The sequence below is a fragment of the Lacerta agilis genome, chromosome 5, assembly GCF_009819535.1.
Source record: "Lacerta agilis isolate rLacAgi1 chromosome 5, rLacAgi1.pri, whole genome shotgun sequence".
Lineage (NCBI taxonomy): Eukaryota > Metazoa > Chordata > Lepidosauria > Squamata > Lacertidae > Lacerta > Lacerta agilis.
Genome location: NC_046316.1, coordinates 35,640,101 through 35,659,127, shown reverse-complemented (window position 1 = coordinate 35,659,127; position 19,027 = coordinate 35,640,101). Strand labels below are relative to the sequence as shown.

Here is a 19,027-nt window from a genome sequence, read left to right as displayed (position 1 = left end):
GGGGAGGTGCCATAAGTGAGGAATCTTGTCCCAGAGAGGGACCTAGCAGATTGTCACCCTGCTGTCCCAAGACCACTCTCTCCTGCAACCCTGCCCCCCCCCCCCCGTTACCTCATACCAACCCTGACTCTGAGCCATTCCTGTTTAGGGTTGTGGCAAATTATGTTTTTTTTAATTCTATTTCCCCATTGTGGCTTGTCACTATAGACCTTGGTGTTATCGAAATAATAGTAATACTGGTTGAAAATGTAGCCTGCAGAGTTATTTATTATCTAAATTCCTGATTAGTGAGCATGTTACCAAATGGGAAAAGAACAGCACTGTGATACAGCGGCCGCCTTGCTAAAGTTGCAGAATGAACTGTAATACTGTAGACTTCAGGTCAAGGATCACATGCACACACACACAAGTAAGCAGAAACCTTGCACAGCAGATAAATACTCAAGTGCCTGCTCTTATTTGTCATGGATAAAGCTTTTTTTATATATAAAGGGAAATGTTATAAATAGTAAGCTCCAAGAAAGTGCATTCCATTTTGAGCGTGGTGGGGGCAGGGGAAGAGAAGCAATTTTGTATTCAAACAGCCTGCTGAGTTGAGAGATTATAACGTAAAAGTAAAGGTCACCCAGTGTTACCTTAATGGAAGGTGTTGGCTGACCTGATGGTTCAACGTAGCTTGAATGACAACGCTGTCATTTGGGATATCTGGTTTCTGTATCACCAGCCAGCTTCTGTAACCTTTACAGCAATCCAGTTCTTATAGGAAGGGAATACATTTGCTGACATTTTTGTCTAATTCTGTGTCAGTTACAAGCAACCGGCAGGCTGCAATTTGAAAATGCTGTTTATTGCTATCTGTATGCTGGTATCTTATAACAGACCTTATCTTATTGCTTAATTAAACTAATACAAAACAATTCCTGCCATAAAAAAGGTATGACTTTGCTGAAACCCAGAGTTCTAATGAATTAGTCCCTGTAATCCTTGATGCTTTGTGCAAGGGTTAAATACTATCGTGCATCATTAAGAGAGCTATAAGTGAGATTCATTCTAAAAGTGCATTTGGGATTTCCCACCCTTGTAAGCTCAGGGCCACAACTAAGTAGAATAAATTCAGCTATCTTTAAAGTTGCAGCAGAAAGATAATACCAAATTCTCATGAGATACACTCATGCTATAGAATCATTTCAACCAAAGGCTATTTACTACAATTTTGTGGAATGCTTTCTCTGGAGAATCAAAGCAGTGCTCCATTAGTGCCTAGTGTGCAGAGTTGTCTACCACCATTGTGTCCAAGAGAAGCAGGGCTGGATTTAGGTTTGATGAGGCCCTAAGCTACTGAAGGTAATGAGGCCTTTTATATGTCCAGCTGTCCTTTGTCAACAACAAATTGTCGCTGTTTTTTGTGTTGCATATATGCTATATGGTAATTTATGGACCTAATAGGTATCTAAAGCCATTTGCACATATAGAAATGAGCAAACCAGTGATACTTTAGGGAGCAGGCTAGCAGGCAGGGCCCATTACTTACATCATAGGAGCCTAGTACACAACATAAAACACTGTTGCTGTATGTAGGTTTTATTTTATTTATTTTTTATCTTATATTTTGAAAATGTACATCCAATTTTTTTTTCTTTCATTTTTTGGGGGGCTTCCAAGAGAGTGGGGCCATAAGCTACAGCTTGTTTAGCTTATACATAAATCCGGCACTGTGTGGAATGCTGGTTGTTGAATTTGTCGTATCATTTATTAGTGAAAATTTCATTTTGAATTCTTGATTTGCACAGAAATCAGGGCAGCAAGGAAGGAAGTCCTACAACTGTAGAGCCATCCCAATAACAGGATGCATAGAAGTTAAAGATGAACATGCTTAGAGAAATTAAAGGAATTTCTGTAAGATGTTTCTTGAAGTGAATCACATATGGCTTTTCAAAACCACATTAAAATCAATAACTACCTGAATTTGTTTAACTCACATGACCACAATCTGAAATTTATTTATTCATTATTATTTCTATTCCACCTTTCACCCTAGGGTTACAGCATGAATTACATCAGTAACAACAACAACAAATTATAAACAAACCAGGGAATATAAATATTTGCTATCTTAAAACTACCATGCGTTACAAATTAAGACCATTGTATCTACAAGTTGTCAAGTGCGCTTAGGTTGGATTGTTGTCAGTATCTGTACCAATGGTCAAATTCAGAAAAAGCATGTTCACTTGAAAAAAAAAGTTTTTGTAGGGACACAGCAGGGTTTTTCTCTAAGCAGAATTGGGTTGCAGATATTTTATTCTGTTCACAACAGAATTGGACCAGAAACCAAGGTCAGCTGGAATTCAGTAGAAATAGGAAGGCACCTCTGAGCTTCACTTTCAATGGTTACATACTTCCAGCATCAGCTGCATACAGAAGCGGATGACACGCTGAGCCTCACCTGACCTCCCTGCAGCTGAATCACTGCTGCTTACAGGGACAGAGAGGAAGAGGGGTGTGGTGCCAGCGAGGTCAATATGGTTCATGAGCACCTTTCCAGCACTTCACCCTCTCCCTCCATCTCCACCAGTGACTCAGCCAGAGGGAGGTCAGGTGAGCAATGCAGCCCCACCATGGTGCCAGTTACTGGTCACAAACTTTCATAAATAGGTTTAAGAATACTGGTATCTTTCCTAAAGCTTTTGAGTGTGTAGGGTTGGCTGCAGAATTGAATAAGTAAACCAAACAAGCCTCACTGTGGTCTAAAGAGCTCTGCCCTATGGAGGGTTTTTGGAGTCGCATCCCTTTTAAATCAGGCTGATAATTTGCTTTCCTTTTAACTCTCTTGTAGTGAGCTTATTTTGTCCAGCATTGATTTTGATGCAACAGGAATGTGGGAATGTATGGTCAACAACTCCTATGGAAACATCTCTAAGCAGGTGGAAATCGTTGTACTAGAAACAGCTGCACCTTATTGCCCTGCTGAAAGGATAGTTAACAATAAAGGAGATTTCAGGTATGATTTTTCTTCTTCTTTTAAAAATATATGATGGATCTTTGGTTTTCTTGTGTAAAACCTCAGTAAGCTTATTCTGTACATATCAACTATATACAGCGGGGTGGTCTTTCGTATTCAAACAAGTTGCTCAATCTGTAGAGTTGGGTTACTGGCAGCAATTTCCTAAGGCCAGATAATGCTGTAATGGCTCCTCGGGCTGCTTTATCTGTTTGGAAGGTTCAAATCTGCCTTTCCTAGAAAATTTGGGGATAGTGTAGGATGTGGGTGGGTGGGGGAGGAGCTTGGGTAAACCCCTTGCACTAGTGCTTAAAAATGCAGTTAAATACTGCCCCTTGTCATGCTTCCCTGCCTAGAAACAACGTTGATTGACTGTCCTGTGAAGTAGTTCCAATTGTGAAGCACCACAATGGAAGAAACACACATCTCCTTAGTGTCAGGGATGCCAACGAACTAGTGTGCAACTATTTGCACACATTCAAGAATGTTCTGGGTTTGAGTTTTTCAAACAACGGTCAAACATCCCACGTGAACTGAAGGGGCTTTTAAAAGCGGCATGTGATGTTGCATAATGGGTGTGTTCTGTTCAAAGAAGAAAAGGCAAATAAAATAAAATAAAATCCTACTGGGGAGGTCTAAATTAGCTCTTTGGATCCAGGCCATTTTAAAGTGCAATCTCGACATACCTTAAGGTAGTGGTGGGCATCTGGGGTACTTTGGTCATGGTTGGGCACAAACTCCCCAGTACCCCAGGCAGCATGGCCACTTTTCAGGGACGATGGGAATTGTAGTCCAATGACACCTGGGGGGGCCATAGGTACCACAGCTCCAATGTATAGTGTGCATGTTCCCAAGATAATGTTTACAGTTCAAGCCACACATACAATTATAAAGCAAATAGAAATGGCTTGCAGTTTTCCTTCCTTTCTCGTGTATTTCTTAAGAATGTAAGGAGACCACCCAACATCCCACCCCCATTGAATCAGAACAAAAGCATGACACATTTGTGCTGGAAGTGAATCTTTCCTCCTTATGCATTAATTTGGAGTTATCACTAACTTAATTTCATATTTTTAAAACAAACCAAACAAACAAACACCCAGCAACAACGTTATTCCTTCACCGTTGCATGGTAAACTAAATATCTTTATAAGCCTCGTAGAAGGCAAGACATCTTTTTGTAAAGCAAAAAATCCTTGCTTTTGTTTGAAAAGTTCAAGAAAAGAGAGTCACTGTAGACTGCATTTCTTCTCAATACAGAAAGGCTCAACTTGAGGTGCTGTTTAATGAGTCACTTAAAAAATATATTAGATAAACTTGTACTGGCTGCTACATAATGCAGCTTTCATTAAGAATCCCTTCACTCCCTTGCCACCAAATGTCATTCTCTTATTGATAAATAAAATATATATATGAATGCTGAACTAATGCCAAAGGCGTTTTGCCACTTCATTTGCTACAAATCAAAAAGCTGAGGAATTGACATTTCTGTCCTTATTGATCATCTTTCAGAAAGTCCACACAAATTTATTTTAGAAACTTACATCAAAAGCATGCTGAGTCCATAGATTCCTTTGGCATTTCAAAGTAATGAATTCAGAATTCTGGAGAACATCTTTGGAACTAAAGTTAACATTAACACCTGAAGCTTCCTTGAAAGGTTTCTCTTCCCAGGATGCAACTTGCATGCCAATAATTTATCATGAAAAGGTCTTTGAGGTTTTTCATATTATAGCAAATACGTAGGAAGCATGATATCACAACCACAAAAGCAAAACTAGAAAGGGAAGGAAAAGAAGAAGAGCTGTTCGTTTTTAAAAGGAGAAGCGTTAAATGTAATGGAAAGGTTGAGTCTTTTGAGCTGACAGGCCCAGGTGGTATTTGTAATTGAAAACTTGCTGCAAGGATTTGTAATGCAAGCCTCAGTGAACAAAAGCTATTATGAGGTGATGGCTGTGTTTTGTGTTGTTTTTCTCTCATTATAAGCTATTTTTAAACGGGGGTGGGGTGGGGTTGTGTCCCTGTGTTTCCAGATACTAAACGCTGATATTCTGGTACTGAAATCTTCCCATACTGTTTGTTCTTTGCTGAAAAGCCCAACGGTTCTCATCTGGTAGATAAAGTGCCTTGCACTTAGAGTTACTCAAAAGGATAGCTGCATCTAGCCCTTTAATAAATAAATATCAGCAGAGTAGCTCAATTAAAGTGACGTTCAGGCCAGAAGTAAGACAGAAATGCTCCTTGGTTCATATTCCTTTTAATTATTTATACAATTCTGACCATGATTCATTTTTGCATCCAAAGTCTTTTCTCTTCATAATGTGTTATTTCTGCGGCTAAAAAGGTGTGGGAAATGAGTACCATATTTCTTCCAGCTGTAGTACTGTTCAGAATTGGAAATACATTTTTGGCTCAGTCTCTGTCAATGCATAACATAGCAGAACCTTTAAAGAAGAAGAAGGAGGAGGAAAGCTTGATGAAACAACTTGGTTTAATGCTAGAATCAAGTAATCTGAGGTGTCTCATTGTTTTTCGCTATTACTTATGGCTTGGCGAGCCTGTTGGAGCCATCTGCCAGAGCGAGAGGGCAATCCTCCCACTAGAACTTGGGATCTCTGCACCTCGCATAGCCTAGGGAGATTTCAGGAAGGGACAGGCTAGCAGCACTCCCTTTAAAAGGACAGGCCCCCATTTCATCTGGCCTTCTTCCAACACTCCTTCCCCCCATATGTACTGCAAACTTCCATAGCCCTCCCTCCCTTGGTTTAGAGCAGGGTTTCCCAAACTTGGGCCTCCAGTTGCTTTTGGACTACAATTTTGGACTAAAATTTCCGTCATCCTTGACCACTGGTCCTGCTAGCTAGGGATGATGGGAGTTGTAGTCCAACAACAGCTGGAGAACCAAGTTTGGGAAACCCTGGTTTAGAGGCTCCCACTGAGGCTTCCCTGGTTTATAGGGCCAGAAATGAACTTAACTCTCAGCTGCAATTTGCCCTTGTTTGGGAAGTTTCCACCTTTCTCTCAATGGCAGCAAGTGTCTGTTAGCTGCCTTATCTTCATTTTTCACAGCTTGGGCAGAAATGGCATTGAGTAGGGTATAGGTAAAAGGGGGGACCCCCTTAAGGGACCTTGAGGGGTGAAGAGCCCCTCATCCTAGCTCAAGTGGGGCAGGTCTAGTCAGAAACCTGCCTAAGTTATCAGCAGTCCCAGTCTTGTGGTTCTGCGCGATGTTGGATCATTGGTGTTTGGCTGCCCCCCCCTCCGACTTTGGTGGTTAAGGTTGGACTTCAGGTCAGATGATCCTGTTCCAATGCCATGCCAGCCTCACCTATGTCTGTTAGTCAATAAATTTGTAGCCAGTTTCATCCATACATGAAGTGATGGCCACGCTTAGGAGTTGTGTTGCATGTGAGCGTTGCCTGAAGCAAGCTGAAGCCCAGCTTGGCAAGAGCCCTTTTTATTAGCAGAAAATGCAGAACCAGTAAGATACATTTCGGACTGTGCCTTTTGCAAATCTTCCACCCACGAGGTCGCGGGATGACACCAAGCTATTTTGGTACCTGTTTCCCACAGCATCACTTTCCCCTTGAACAAGGTTTAATGAAAGCAGACAAAGGTCACAGACAAGGCACGGCAGGCTGCTTAAGGAGCGAAAGGTGAAGTCGAGGACACGGTGTTCAGACTGCTGTGGCTTGTATGTGGGCGGTAGTTTGCCTCACACCAGAGGCCAGGCCTAGGCTCATCCGAGGGCGCTGGTTTGCCAGCACGCGTGGCCGATTCCTACACATACACATCTCCTGGTTCGGAGGGTGGCAACAAGAAAACAGGCCTTTTCTGTTGTGGCTCCCCAATTGTGGAATGCTCTCCCCAGAGAGGCTCGCCTGGAGCCATCATTACATGTCATTAGATGCCAGGCAAAAACATTCCTTTTTACTGAGGCCTGTGGCTATTAAATAATCTATGGCCTGTGAAAGTGTGGGGGATAGAACTGTTGTTATTATGAATATTTTACTATTAGGCTGTCTGTCAGTATGCTCTTTACTATTTTTTTATTATGTTTTCATCATTGATGTCTTGTAATGTGTTTCTAATTTTGTACACCACCCCAAGATCTTTTGATAATGAGTGGTATATAAATTGAAAGAATAATAATGACAGTTTTCCTTGCACCCTCACCTGGCTTTGAAGGGGGCTGCCACATGCCCCACAATGGAGTAGTCTCCTTGCCCTCCCATTCTTGTTCTGAAGACTATACAAATTTTGGAAACTCCAAAAGAATGCAGTTTTTATTATGTCTGTAGCCCCATTCTCACTGAGATGTCTTGGCTAAATCCCTTCAGGTGGAAGCTTCACATGATAGAATGCCTCTCCATACAGAAATACTGCCGGCACATTGAAAATGATGTGTCATGGAGCACAGACCTAGCTTAGCCTTCTATCGGACATGGTAGTTTTCTGTATATAGGATTTGTGTTTGTGAGGCAGCATTCCATCAATGTAAACACATTTTCATATTACCGGATCTTTAATAGAATATGCTATTTGATATATGGAAGGAAGTGTGGAAATGTACAGTTTAATAAACAAAAGCTATCACTCATTTTTTTAGAAGAAAAGGCCATCTATAGTTTTTCCCTTTATCATTCCCTAGCGTAATAGCACATCAAACCAAAACAGCTTCAAATAATAAACAGCACTGCTGTTAACTTGCAACTCCATAGATTATGTGTTTTCTTATCATAATCAATGAGTAAAATTGATGCCCACAGACGAACCAAGTGTTGTTGATTAATACTTTTTGTTACCAAACCTAGAAATTTCTAGGTGCTGTTCAGAAATTAAAAGACAGCGCAAGTCCTGCCAGTAGGCTTACTTAATTAATAAACATGACACAAAAAGGATGGAAAGGGAAGCATCTAGGTGGAGTGTTTTAATTGATTAATGTCCCAATTAAACTGATTAAAGCATGCATCTCTTGTTATAGCAGTTCAAGATGATCTGTGCCAAACTGTTTGTGTATATTCTACCAATTTTCTCACTTGAGTGTTAGTGATGTGTGAATTTCCCACCTAGATTGTCACATTATAATTTAGTACTGATTATTTATTTATTTAAAAGTTTTGCATACTGCCCTTTGCCATTTGGCCTCAGAGCAGCTGCAGCAATAAAATATATAAAAACAGAATACAAAGCAAATATAATAAACATAATTTTATAACTCCAACAAACAGAAGAAAAGAAGAAATCCCTCAAACCCTGTTACAGGATAGATTGGCATTCTGCAAAATGTGATGCAATTTTTTTTTAATGAATGGTGGTAGCAGATAAGCCTGTCCCTCCAGTCTGGCTTACTAGGCACAGAGAATCAGTTTAGGGCTTCCAATTCAAGACCAATATTTCACATGCAATCTAGGTGTACTTAGAAGTAAGTCCTTCTGAATAAGCCCCATTGGAGCTTATTTTGTAGCAAGTGTACACAGCAGGGGTGGTGAACATGGTGCCCTCCCTATGTTGGACAACAAGTCCTTTCAGCATGGCTAATTGTGGGGGATGATGGGAATTGTAGTTCAACAACTTCTAGAGGGCAGTATGTTCGCTACCCCTGGTGCACAGAATTGCATCCTTAGTTGATTATTGATTATTTTTATTTTGCTTGTAGATGGCCCAAAACTCTGGCTGGTGTAATTGCTTACCACCCATGTCTTCAGTATTCTGTCAATCCCGCTTCCCTCTTGAATGGAGCAGAAGAGTCAAAAGCATGGCGTAAGTGTAATCGCACAGGTCGGTGGGCTGAAGAAAGCTATTCTGAATGTCCTTACTCACAAGAAGCTACTCAAGTCCTTCATGCTTTTAGTCAGGTAAAATGACACCAATTGTTATGCATAGAGCACACTGTAGATGTTGCACATCTCTTATCAGTACACTGCACAGAAATAGAAGTTTACTTCTTTGTTATCTAAGGTGTATTTCAAGGACAGGGTCAGAAATATGCTTGGAGTATCTAAGTTCTACAAGTATTCTAGGTTTGGACAAGGAAAGTCAGATGTGTTTGTTATATAGATCAGGAGAGGGGAAAGACCGCTCCCTACCTTCACGAGAGCCTCCATTCAGGCTGCCCAATCATGGGTGGTTGGGGGGAAGTGGCTGAGGGACCCTACCCCCTCCACTGCTTCCAGTTGGATCTGCTCCCTGAGCATAAATAGGGGGTGTGATCAGTCAGAGCCAATTTTCCCACCCTCTCACCCTAAGCTATATATAATGAGTAGCACAATGGCAGGTTGCTGGGTCGTGCTCATGGCTTTGCTGTGGAAGAACTCAGTCGCCATATTTTGAGCCAGGCAAGACTTTTCTCTCAATCCAGTTGACCCTGGCTGAGGGGTTTGCCGACCTCATAGCAATCGTCATAGCTTGATGGCGGGTAAGACATTGGGTTGGATCCTTAGCCAGAGGGGGATCACACTCTACCACAACAAGCGACAGGCTACCCCATTAAAATGGTCAGTGGGGATGGTGATTCTGTCCAGATACCCTGATGGGAGCCAACAGGCCATAGCACCCCCTAGGTTGGTGCTGCTGAAGGGTTTGCCCCAATTTGATGTATGTCATAGGGCGACCCCAATAATTGGTCAGTACACGGGTAGGTTGATTCCAGATACATACCTGATGCCTACACCAAACCTACTTACATCTGCAATCAATAAAGTTGTGGTTGGATTTTATCCCAACATGGCTGTCCTGTTTTTCGTTGCTTTCTTTGAATTCCTGGCCCTGGCAGAGGGCTTAGTGCACCTGGGCCTGCAAACTTTGGCCTTCCAGATGTTGTTGAGCTATCACTCCACTCATCCCTGGCCATTGGTTGTGTTTACTAGGACTGATGGAAGGTGTTCACCAGCATCTGGAGGGCCAAAGTTTCCCCACTCCTGTTCTGGATTCAAGCAAGATGCTCATGACATCTGACCTTAATACATCTGTTCAGTTAGCAAGCTAGTGAAGCAGGATCAGTGCTGGCGGCACCAAGGTGTAAAAGTTACCTGATGACTTAACTGTGCACGGCCTTGTTTGTAGCAAGTATTTTACCCTGTAAAGGGCTGAAGATTGAGACTGAATTTTTGCATGAATGACATTTTTTCATCTGTAAGACTGAATTTGGCTGTGTTTTATAGGCAGCATTTTTTTTTTGTATTCTATTTCCAGATGCATCTTAACTCCACAAATGCACTTGAATTTTCCCATCAGCTTGCAACCTACACAAGGGATGCTGCCAACTTTTCAGATAAGGAGGACATTATCTATTTGGCTTACATGCTGGAAAAGCTAATCATATATATGGATGAAATCAAAGATGTAAGATACTGTCTAACTAATGAATATGTGACTGTTGGATGCTGAAAAACAAAGAACAGAGGCATAATCTTAAATTTAGTACCAGATACCCACCAGTAAATTTCTGTATTTTAAGAGACAAAAGTTGTGGCTTTTCAACCAGATACTTCAAATATGCAGATTCTTAATATCATTGGAATTAATTTTTTTTTCAGTACAACAATTATATAGGGTTGTATCCAGTGCTATACAAACACCATTCCACTTGTTTAAATGGGTTTCTTCTCCTTCCATACCCCCAAAATTTACTCCAGAGGATTCCTCATTCTTCTGGATACAACCCTTTCACGATACAAAGAGGGCTGCAGGACAGATTATGGTTAGGGCAGTTACTACTGGTGGGAAAAGGCTGCCTCTTTCAGACCTTGTGCTTGCCTCCCAGATGCTATGTCTAGTTCAGCTGGAAACAAGATGCTGGACCTAATACCCCATTGGCTGGATCTAGTGTGTGTGTGTAGGGGGTCCTTTTGTTCTGTTTTATACACAGCTTCACTAAGGTTGAAATTAAGGCAGTTCTGGAAGTATCGTAAGAGTTCTAATCCTATTTAGTATTATTGCCGTGAACAATATTTTAGCTGCAAGCTGGTATGATGTGCTTCATATATTTTGATACTTCTAGACATCTGATTTCTCCAACATTCACGGTGCCGTCATAGGTAATTGACACAGTGACCCAAAGTGGGCATGCATTCCCCATAGTTTACGAAGGAAAAAAGAGGGTCAGTACCAAACCCAAAGAGGGAAAAAGAGGCAAGGCCTCAACATGGTATTAAAAAATAGATTTATTTTTTAAAAATAGTAGAGCCTTACAAAGTAGTGAAATGCTTGACACATCTTAGTGAAAACCTTCGGGGGCACTAAAAGAACGATGACAATCTACATCTGGCGTGTGGAACCTTTGGCTCTCCAGATATTGCTGAACTACAACACCCAGCATCCCAAACCATCGGCCATGCTTTTTAAGGCTGATGGGAGTTTTAGTTCAGCAAAATCTGGAGAACCATAGGTTTCCCACTCCTGATACACAGTCACTATACAGGGGCATCTTACCCATAGAGGCTAGTGGCACGGGGCACCAGGGAAGAAGCAGAGGCTGGACGAGGTGCCTCCCACCATCAGCTCACCGCCCTCGCCTGCCTCTGCCATACCACGCCAAAGCAGCAGCACACCCAGAATCTCTGTCTGCCATGGCCACGGCAGCTAGCTAGCTGAGTCGGGAGGTGCTGCGGTCAGCCTCCGCCTCTTCCCCGCCGGAGGAGCCACCCTCCAGCCGCTGCCTGCCTCCTCCAACCCCGCCGGCAGCACCGACTTCCCTAAAAAAAACTCTGGGAAATGGGGTGGGGCGAGCGCCGGAGGGAACTTTGCACCATGGCGCCGGATATGCTTAAGACAGCCCTGTCACTATATATAGTAGCACAACCCATATCTCAGGTTGTGTTTGACCTCACAACTGAAATGGGACACTAGCAATTTATTTACTTACAAAACAGGGATCCTGCACAAGAACAGGAGCCCCCCTCCCACTTCATCCTCATGGAGGGCAATGAGAAGAACAATTGGGAGAGAGATGCTAGTCGCTTATCCCCACTATCCCCGCTCTCACATTTACTTAACTTGGAAAAAAGAATACATGGAGTGGGATTAGATTGCACCTGTAGTCAGGGCAGGGACTGGAAGAGGAACAAATCACTGTTAAAGCACTCATAGCACGATATACTTTATGCCAATGGTACATTATTGCTTGGGCTCATATAATTCTGAAACAGTTTTGACTTTATAGTTACTGACTTGGGGACAGGCTTATCCATAAGAAATCAATTTAGTCTTATAGCCAGAATACAGGATTTAGGTTGATGCTCTAAGAACTAGTAATTCCTGAAATGCTCACTAGACCAGTTAAATGCAGCTGCTTTCAATTGTGCTTTTATGTCATTGTTGTGCAGTAGTCAAATACTTTGCACTCTCTCTCTCTCTCTCTCTCTCTCTCTCTCTCTCTCTCTCTCTCTCTTTCTCTCTCCCCCCCCCTTCCCTCCTACCAGCTTGCAGATGCTGTAGTTGAGATTGCCAGCAATATAATGCTGGTAAATGACCATGTATTATGGATGGCACAAAAGGAAGATAAAGCTTGTACTAGGATTGTACAGTGTGTGGAACATATTGCAAATCAAACTCTGACCAGTAATACACAGGTCATATCAAAGGTATTTCTTGAGATTTATTTGTGGCTTTTTGATATGGAAAATGTGGGAGTAGGAGGGAGAAGCAGAGATGGATTGGGGGGGGGGGTCTGGGTATGCATACAGCATTGGTTTATATGTCAACTGATTTTGTAGCACCCAATGCATGTTGTCTTAAGAGCTGGTGTTCATCGTCAGGACTTAGAAATGAGTCAGTAATTATTATTAGTACTTACTCCCCCCCCTTTTTTACCACTACCACCACGGTGTCACCGATAATCTATATTAGATAAATGATTGATCCATATTTTTTGAGCTGTTGCAACACACAACTTGAAAACTTAATAGTAGTAGTAATCATGTTCTGAGTTACGTAGAGAAAGAAGGAGTCTGACACCATCAACCAAGAGCAATTACTGTGGGATTAGTTATTTCTGCTGAGAGTGATATACTTTAATGTAGAGGTGGAATAGGGCTAGACTTCAAGTTTGTCACATCTACTTTGATTTTTGATTTTATTTTTTTTACTAAAACCCTAAGATCTACAATTGAGCCAGGTGCAAAAGGCATAACCATTTTTTAAAAACAAAACACAGGGCACCTCTGAGCATATTCTGAACCTTGGAATGTGTTTCCAGTGCCAGAACTTAACTGACCTCACAGTCCTTTCACACAAAAACTACTACTGACTACCTTTCTTCATTTAAATATCCTAATTTAAGTGAGAAGACTAGTTTTGTTGTTGCTGTTGTTAAACAATTGAGATTCACAAACCTTTGCAAGTCAACTGCAAATAGCCCAGAAAACTAACAGTAGCTTTGCTTTCTGCCAACTCCTGCCTTTAACCAGTTGTTTTAAACCAGTGGTTCCCAATTGGTGGTCTGCAGACTCCAGGGGGTCTGCGTAAGCCACCCAGGGGGTCTGTGATGCATACCCAGCAACTGTCCAGGATATCCCGTTTTGCAGGGCACCCAAAAACATGCAAGTCATTAGAGCCAGTAGCGTAGGAAGGGCGGGGCATAGGGGGCGGAGCGCCCCGGGTTCCAGGGGAGGGGGTGACACTCGGCAGCCCCTCACCAAACCAAGCCCCGCCGCCCGGCATCCGTCCATACTGCTTTACAGACGGCCGGGGCAGCCCCACAACCCTCTGCTCGCTCGGCGCTTGCCCGGTTGCCACGGGAGCAGCAGCACCGGCCCAAATGAACTGCACATGCCCGGATTTATCCGGGCCGGCACTGCTGCTACCGCGGTGACAGAACAAGCCGCCAAGCGAGCAGTGGCTCGTGGGGCTGCCCCGTCCGTGCTGCTTTACGGACGGGGCAGCCCCACGACCCACCACTTGCTTGGCGGCTCACCCGGTCGCCACAGGAGCAGCAGCGCCAGCCCGGATGGACTGGGCATGCGCGGCATTTCCACACATGCACAGTCTGTCTGACATCATGACGTCACGACGTCCCCGCCCCCAGGGGGGTGCCTCCGCACTGCCGCCCTAGGCAGCCAAAAGGCTTCCTCCACTGCTGATTAGACCCACACTGGAGTGGCCCGATTTTGTGTTGGGACATGATGGAGGATATGGAGACACCATTCACATATCAAAAACTACCACAGAGATAACAACATTTTCAAAAATAGGGGGTCTGTGGCTTGGCTTTTGGAAAACAGGGGGTCTGCAGTACTTAGCTATTTGGTAACCACTGATTTAAACTATTAGTTTGCCCTTTTTACTGCTTTTGAATTATTAGAACACACTTTTCCCTAATAATACGAATCAAATAATAAAGTGATAGTTCAGAATAAAAGCCTTCCAAACCTCAGTTTCTGTTAGAACACAATGCTAGCATTTCTTGGATTGCATTGCTTAGGAAAACCATACTTAGGATATCTAGCTAGTTGCATACGTCAGAATAGTAGTAAAGACATAACTGATGCCATATGGCTGTAGCAGAGGATCCATAATCAGATTTAGTTTTGCATTTAGAAGTCAGTTCTTATCTCTGACTACCATGTTTCATGTTACAGCAGCAGATGTTCAGTGAGACTTGACGATAACATGCAAAAACAAATTCTGATCTAGAAGAAGTCCTTTGGATGCCAATATATGAAACAACGAATTGGAAACCTAGATAGTTTATCTGTTGGAGTCTGCCTTTCACACATCAAAGGAAAGGAAAAACAGGAGTCCTTAGAGCGCCTTTCTTGAATGAGCTTCCTATAGTTTGTGATGTGCTTTTCACATACCCGGTAATAGGGAAGGGCATATCAGGAGTTAGTCAAAGTGGTGGGAACATGCTCAAGTTCCAGTGAGATACTGCATAACATATTTGTGAATCATAACTTTTCGTTGTACTTTTAGTTGTCCTTGTTTTAAAATTTCAGACTTGCCTTTGGCATGGGTTTCAGATGAACCTAAGTAACCTATGCCAGGAAATGGATAGAGGGAGAGTTTGATCTTGGTTCTCCTGGAAATTTGAGTGGCTTTCAGTATCATTAGCCATGGTATCTTTTGGCCAGTCTCTTGGGGATGGAACTAAGGGGCATTGTTTTGCAGTACTTCTGGTCCTGCTTGGAGATCAGGGTCCAGAAGGTGGTCATAGACCTTCAGGGTGCCATAAGGTTCCACCCTGACCTTCATGTTTCTCAACATTCACATAAAGCTACTGGTTGTAATCTTCAGAGGTTTGGACTGAGGTGTCATACAGCTGACACTCAGCTCTGTTCTCTTTTCCAATAATTCCAAGGAGGTTGTGGAAACCCTGAACAGATGCTTGAAGGCATAATTTGTTTTCTAGGGGAAGTGGGGAAAAAATTAAAATGCTGAAAAGAAGATATTGTGAGTCAGGAAATCTGTGAGCTTGGATGATGGTATACAATTTCAAAGTATTATGAATGTGTCTATTAAAATTTCATCTAATGTACATACTGAACAAGAAGTAGCGAGGCTACCTAAAATTAGTGGAATGTTTTCAAGTTGTCAGCAGCTTCTTTAAAAGTCTACATTTTGCCATCCAATCTAGGAGAAACAAGAACCTTCTCCTTTAGCTCTGGTAGCTGATGCCTGTGATGTGGCTGGCCTGTGATCATTATTGTGGTCTTCTAAAATCACATGGTTCTGTTCTGTCACCTTATCTCCCAAGATACCTCTCTTATCCCTGGTGATAGTTGGCTTTTGTACTGTGATATACTTCACTGATGCCGGGAGTACCTGGCTATATCTCTACTATTTGGAAGGCTCTCTATTATCTGGAAAATCTCCCCTACTGGGAAGTATTGGTAGAGCTGATTCACCTTGCATTCCCCTTTCATATTTGCACCTGTTTTTGAAGTCAGTAAATGATTTTCTTTCCTGCTGCAATGTGTGCCCAGCCAGAACTAACGCACAAAAAATGGAACAGAGGCACCTTAATGTTGCTTAATGTTGTATATGTAGTATGCATGTATGGCATAGTTATCCAGAAGCTGATGTTGATATGACAGTAAATGTTTTTAGATGTCAAGTACCGTAGGTCATTTTTTCGTTGTTGTTTAAGGGTATCTATCTCCCTTTGCGGACAATTAGGCAGACTGCTTCTTTGTCTTGATTCTACTTAGCCATTCTTTATGTCCTTCCTCCCCTCCCCTTTCTGTAGGCAAATTAGCGTACAGTCAACTTCAACTTGTAAATAAAGCTGTAGACTTCTCTGTGTAGTCTCGTACAATACCAAACAACTGCTGTTCATTTTGGAGGCTGGCCAGCAGCAATTAAGCAAACTGCATCGCTGAGACTGTGCTAGTCTCCGTTTCTCTCTTAATATGAAAAGACCATATCTTCTTGAAGATGTAAATGATTCCAGCTAACAAAACTGAAAATATTTTTTGGGCCAGTGTTGTCACTTCACTTCCTCTGTCACTGTTAATCACTACCGGTACTTTACATCATGGAACACTAAGAAATGTGTCTTGATTCAAGGAGACCATCCATTTGGCTGTAGATACTCTAGAGAAACTTGAACTATTCCTTCCTTGACCACATTTAGTTGCCATAGTAATATGATATGAATTATTACTGCCATAGCACTGCGGGATGAAATTTGCCAATCTGAAATCCTGCACATTTCCCATTCATTTCAAAGGTGGTGAGCATCTGACGGTAGGAATCTTGTTAAAACAAACAACTAATGATTGTTAAAACACAATTACTCCAGTTAATATCATTCTTCTCTGTAAAGATAAAATTTAAGAAATGAATCAGGTCCTTGTACATTTAAAAAAGAAGATCCTTGTATGTTTTTTAAAATTAAAAATAGTGTTGCCAGCCTACAAGTTATGTAACTTTATGGGTGCACATGAATGGTGTTTTGTGATGCATTATGTATGGGTGTTTTTGTGTATAGTACAGCATATGCAAATACATAATGTAGATTTTATACAAGTTATTGCCTGTAAAAATATGTTAAAACTATACCAGCTCCTCAAATTTGTTTTGACAGGTTTCTCTTAATATTGCTCTGGAGGCCTTTATGATCAAGCCATCTAGCTTCATGGGGATGACTTGCACTGCCTTCCAGAAAATATCTGCAGATCCAGACAGGTCACTGAGCCGCAACACAGGGAACAGGGAGACAGACCAACGTTTGAATTTTAAGTGCAATGCTGGCAGTCATAGTGCCTCTGTGGTTAATTTCTTCCCAATGGTAAGTGGTATAACCAACAAATACACTGAATTTATACATAAAATAGTTTGCATTTTGCACTGAAAGCAGCATTTGGAGCAATGAGGATAAGTGATCTGAAATGATGAATTGAACTTCCTTCTGGTTTTGCAAGTGCATTGGCAATATTTCTTACAGAACTGTGTGCGTTGATTTAAGGACACGCCCCTAATACTTGATGTTGAATCCTAAATGTTGCATTGGTTGAATGGTGAGAACAATGAAAATAGTGTGAAAGCATGTGGGACTTTTTGTGGTATGAAAGTAAACTGGACTGAAATGCCATCAAGCCTATGGCCTCCAGCAAAAATAGTTGCAGGTATCCTGATCCTGGCCCAGGGACAAGGTGGACCAAAGTTGATTAAATCCATATAAATCTAATTTTTGAAGTAAATGTATGATTTACTCAGGGTTCACTTGATTTATTAGTAGTAGTAGTATTGAATAAATATATAAATCACATTTTAGTTTTGACTCAAGTTTATGATTTTGCCAAAGGATGTAGGTATATATTGAATGTATGTAGGAATGGGAATTATCTTCCCTTCTAGAAAGCAGAAGTATATAAAAGCATCCAGATATTGAAAAAAAGTTGCTAGTTGCGAGAGGATTTGCTGCTGTTTGTTCAGCTGTGATTAGGAATTGTTTTATGCAATTTCCTGTTTGTTATGTACTGTTTCCTTAACGATGTATATTGAATGTTTGAAAAAAATTGTAAAGGGGGGGTCCATCATATGTTCAGATGATTTGAGCAATGCTAGACAAGTGACAAAGAAATATTAAACCATGTTCGGAAAGGCACTTCTATTTTATGAAATGTTTCAAATAATATTAGCAGTTTTGTTACTATATATATATATATATATAGGGCCTGAAATAATTTAAGAAAGCAAATAGACACGAGTTCCTTAGTGGGATGTATTATTTGTATCGGATAATGAAGCAGAACAATTAGATTCTGATCCAGTGCTAAATAGAATTTTGCATTTGGTTGAGCATGTTATTAAATTTAGAGTGTTCCAAGTTGAAGTTCTTGTTATCCTTGAACGGAATCTTATTTTAATAGGCTTAGTTTTTGACGTTTTGAAGTGTTCTGTGTATTATAGAACATTTCCCAAGCAAATGTTGAAAAGCTGGTTCTGGAACTCCTAAAAATCTTTAAATGTGGTCATCCCTCCCTTACCATTCTGTGCTTTCGAGTTTCTGAGAGAAATGTGGCACACGTTGTTTCAGTGATTACTTTTTAAAAACCCATCTGAAAAGCCACATCTCAGCATTGCGGGATGTGCCATAATAGAACAGCTCTTACCAAATGAAATGCTGCATATATATTCTGTAATCTTTTAGAAAGTATTCAAAATGGTCTTGTTTTTGAGGTGGGTGGAATAGCAGATCCTATCATTGCTATTGATGTTTCTTCGTGCTAGTTCAGTTGAATGCAATTTTTGATTAAGATTTTTTTTTTATCAACCCTGTAGCAGTGTATCTGGCTGTTAACCAGGAGGTTGGAGGCTAGAGCCCACACAGGGATGGCTGTGGGTGGGATTCGTGCCCTGCAAGGGGTTGGACTAGATGACCCTCAGGGTCCCTTCCAATTCTACAATTCTGTGATACACTCTATACCTCCCAGGGTTGTTGTGGGGATTAGATGAGGAGGGGGAAACCATGCACATCACCTTGAGGAAAAAGGTGGGATGTAAATGAAAAGGGGGTGGGGGGAGGAAATGGATTTAAAAAGCAAGCAAACACCCATGCATGTTAAAAACAAGGAAAGATTT

The 19,027-nt window shown here is 41.6% G+C and overlaps 1 protein-coding gene across 2 annotated transcripts in view; it reads left to right on the top strand.

The window, feature by feature from the left end:
- ADGRA1 (adhesion G protein-coupled receptor A1) overlaps positions 1-19,027 on the top strand; it is a 314,608-nt gene that overhangs the window by 147,034 nt on the left and 148,547 nt on the right. Inside the window, exons 8-12 of one of the 2 annotated variants that reach the window (XM_033149325.1) lie at positions 2,837-3,001; positions 8,661-8,859; positions 10,196-10,345; positions 12,424-12,585; positions 17,028-17,231. In XM_033149325.1, the coding sequence (XP_033005216.1) occupies positions 2,837-3,001; positions 8,661-8,859; positions 10,196-10,345; positions 12,424-12,585; positions 17,028-17,231 (880 nt within the window). Of the gene's footprint in view, positions 1-2,836; positions 3,002-8,660; positions 8,860-10,195; positions 10,346-12,423; positions 12,586-17,027; positions 17,232-19,027 lie in introns of those variants that run through there. The other variant, XM_033149326.1, reaches the window with a different exon arrangement.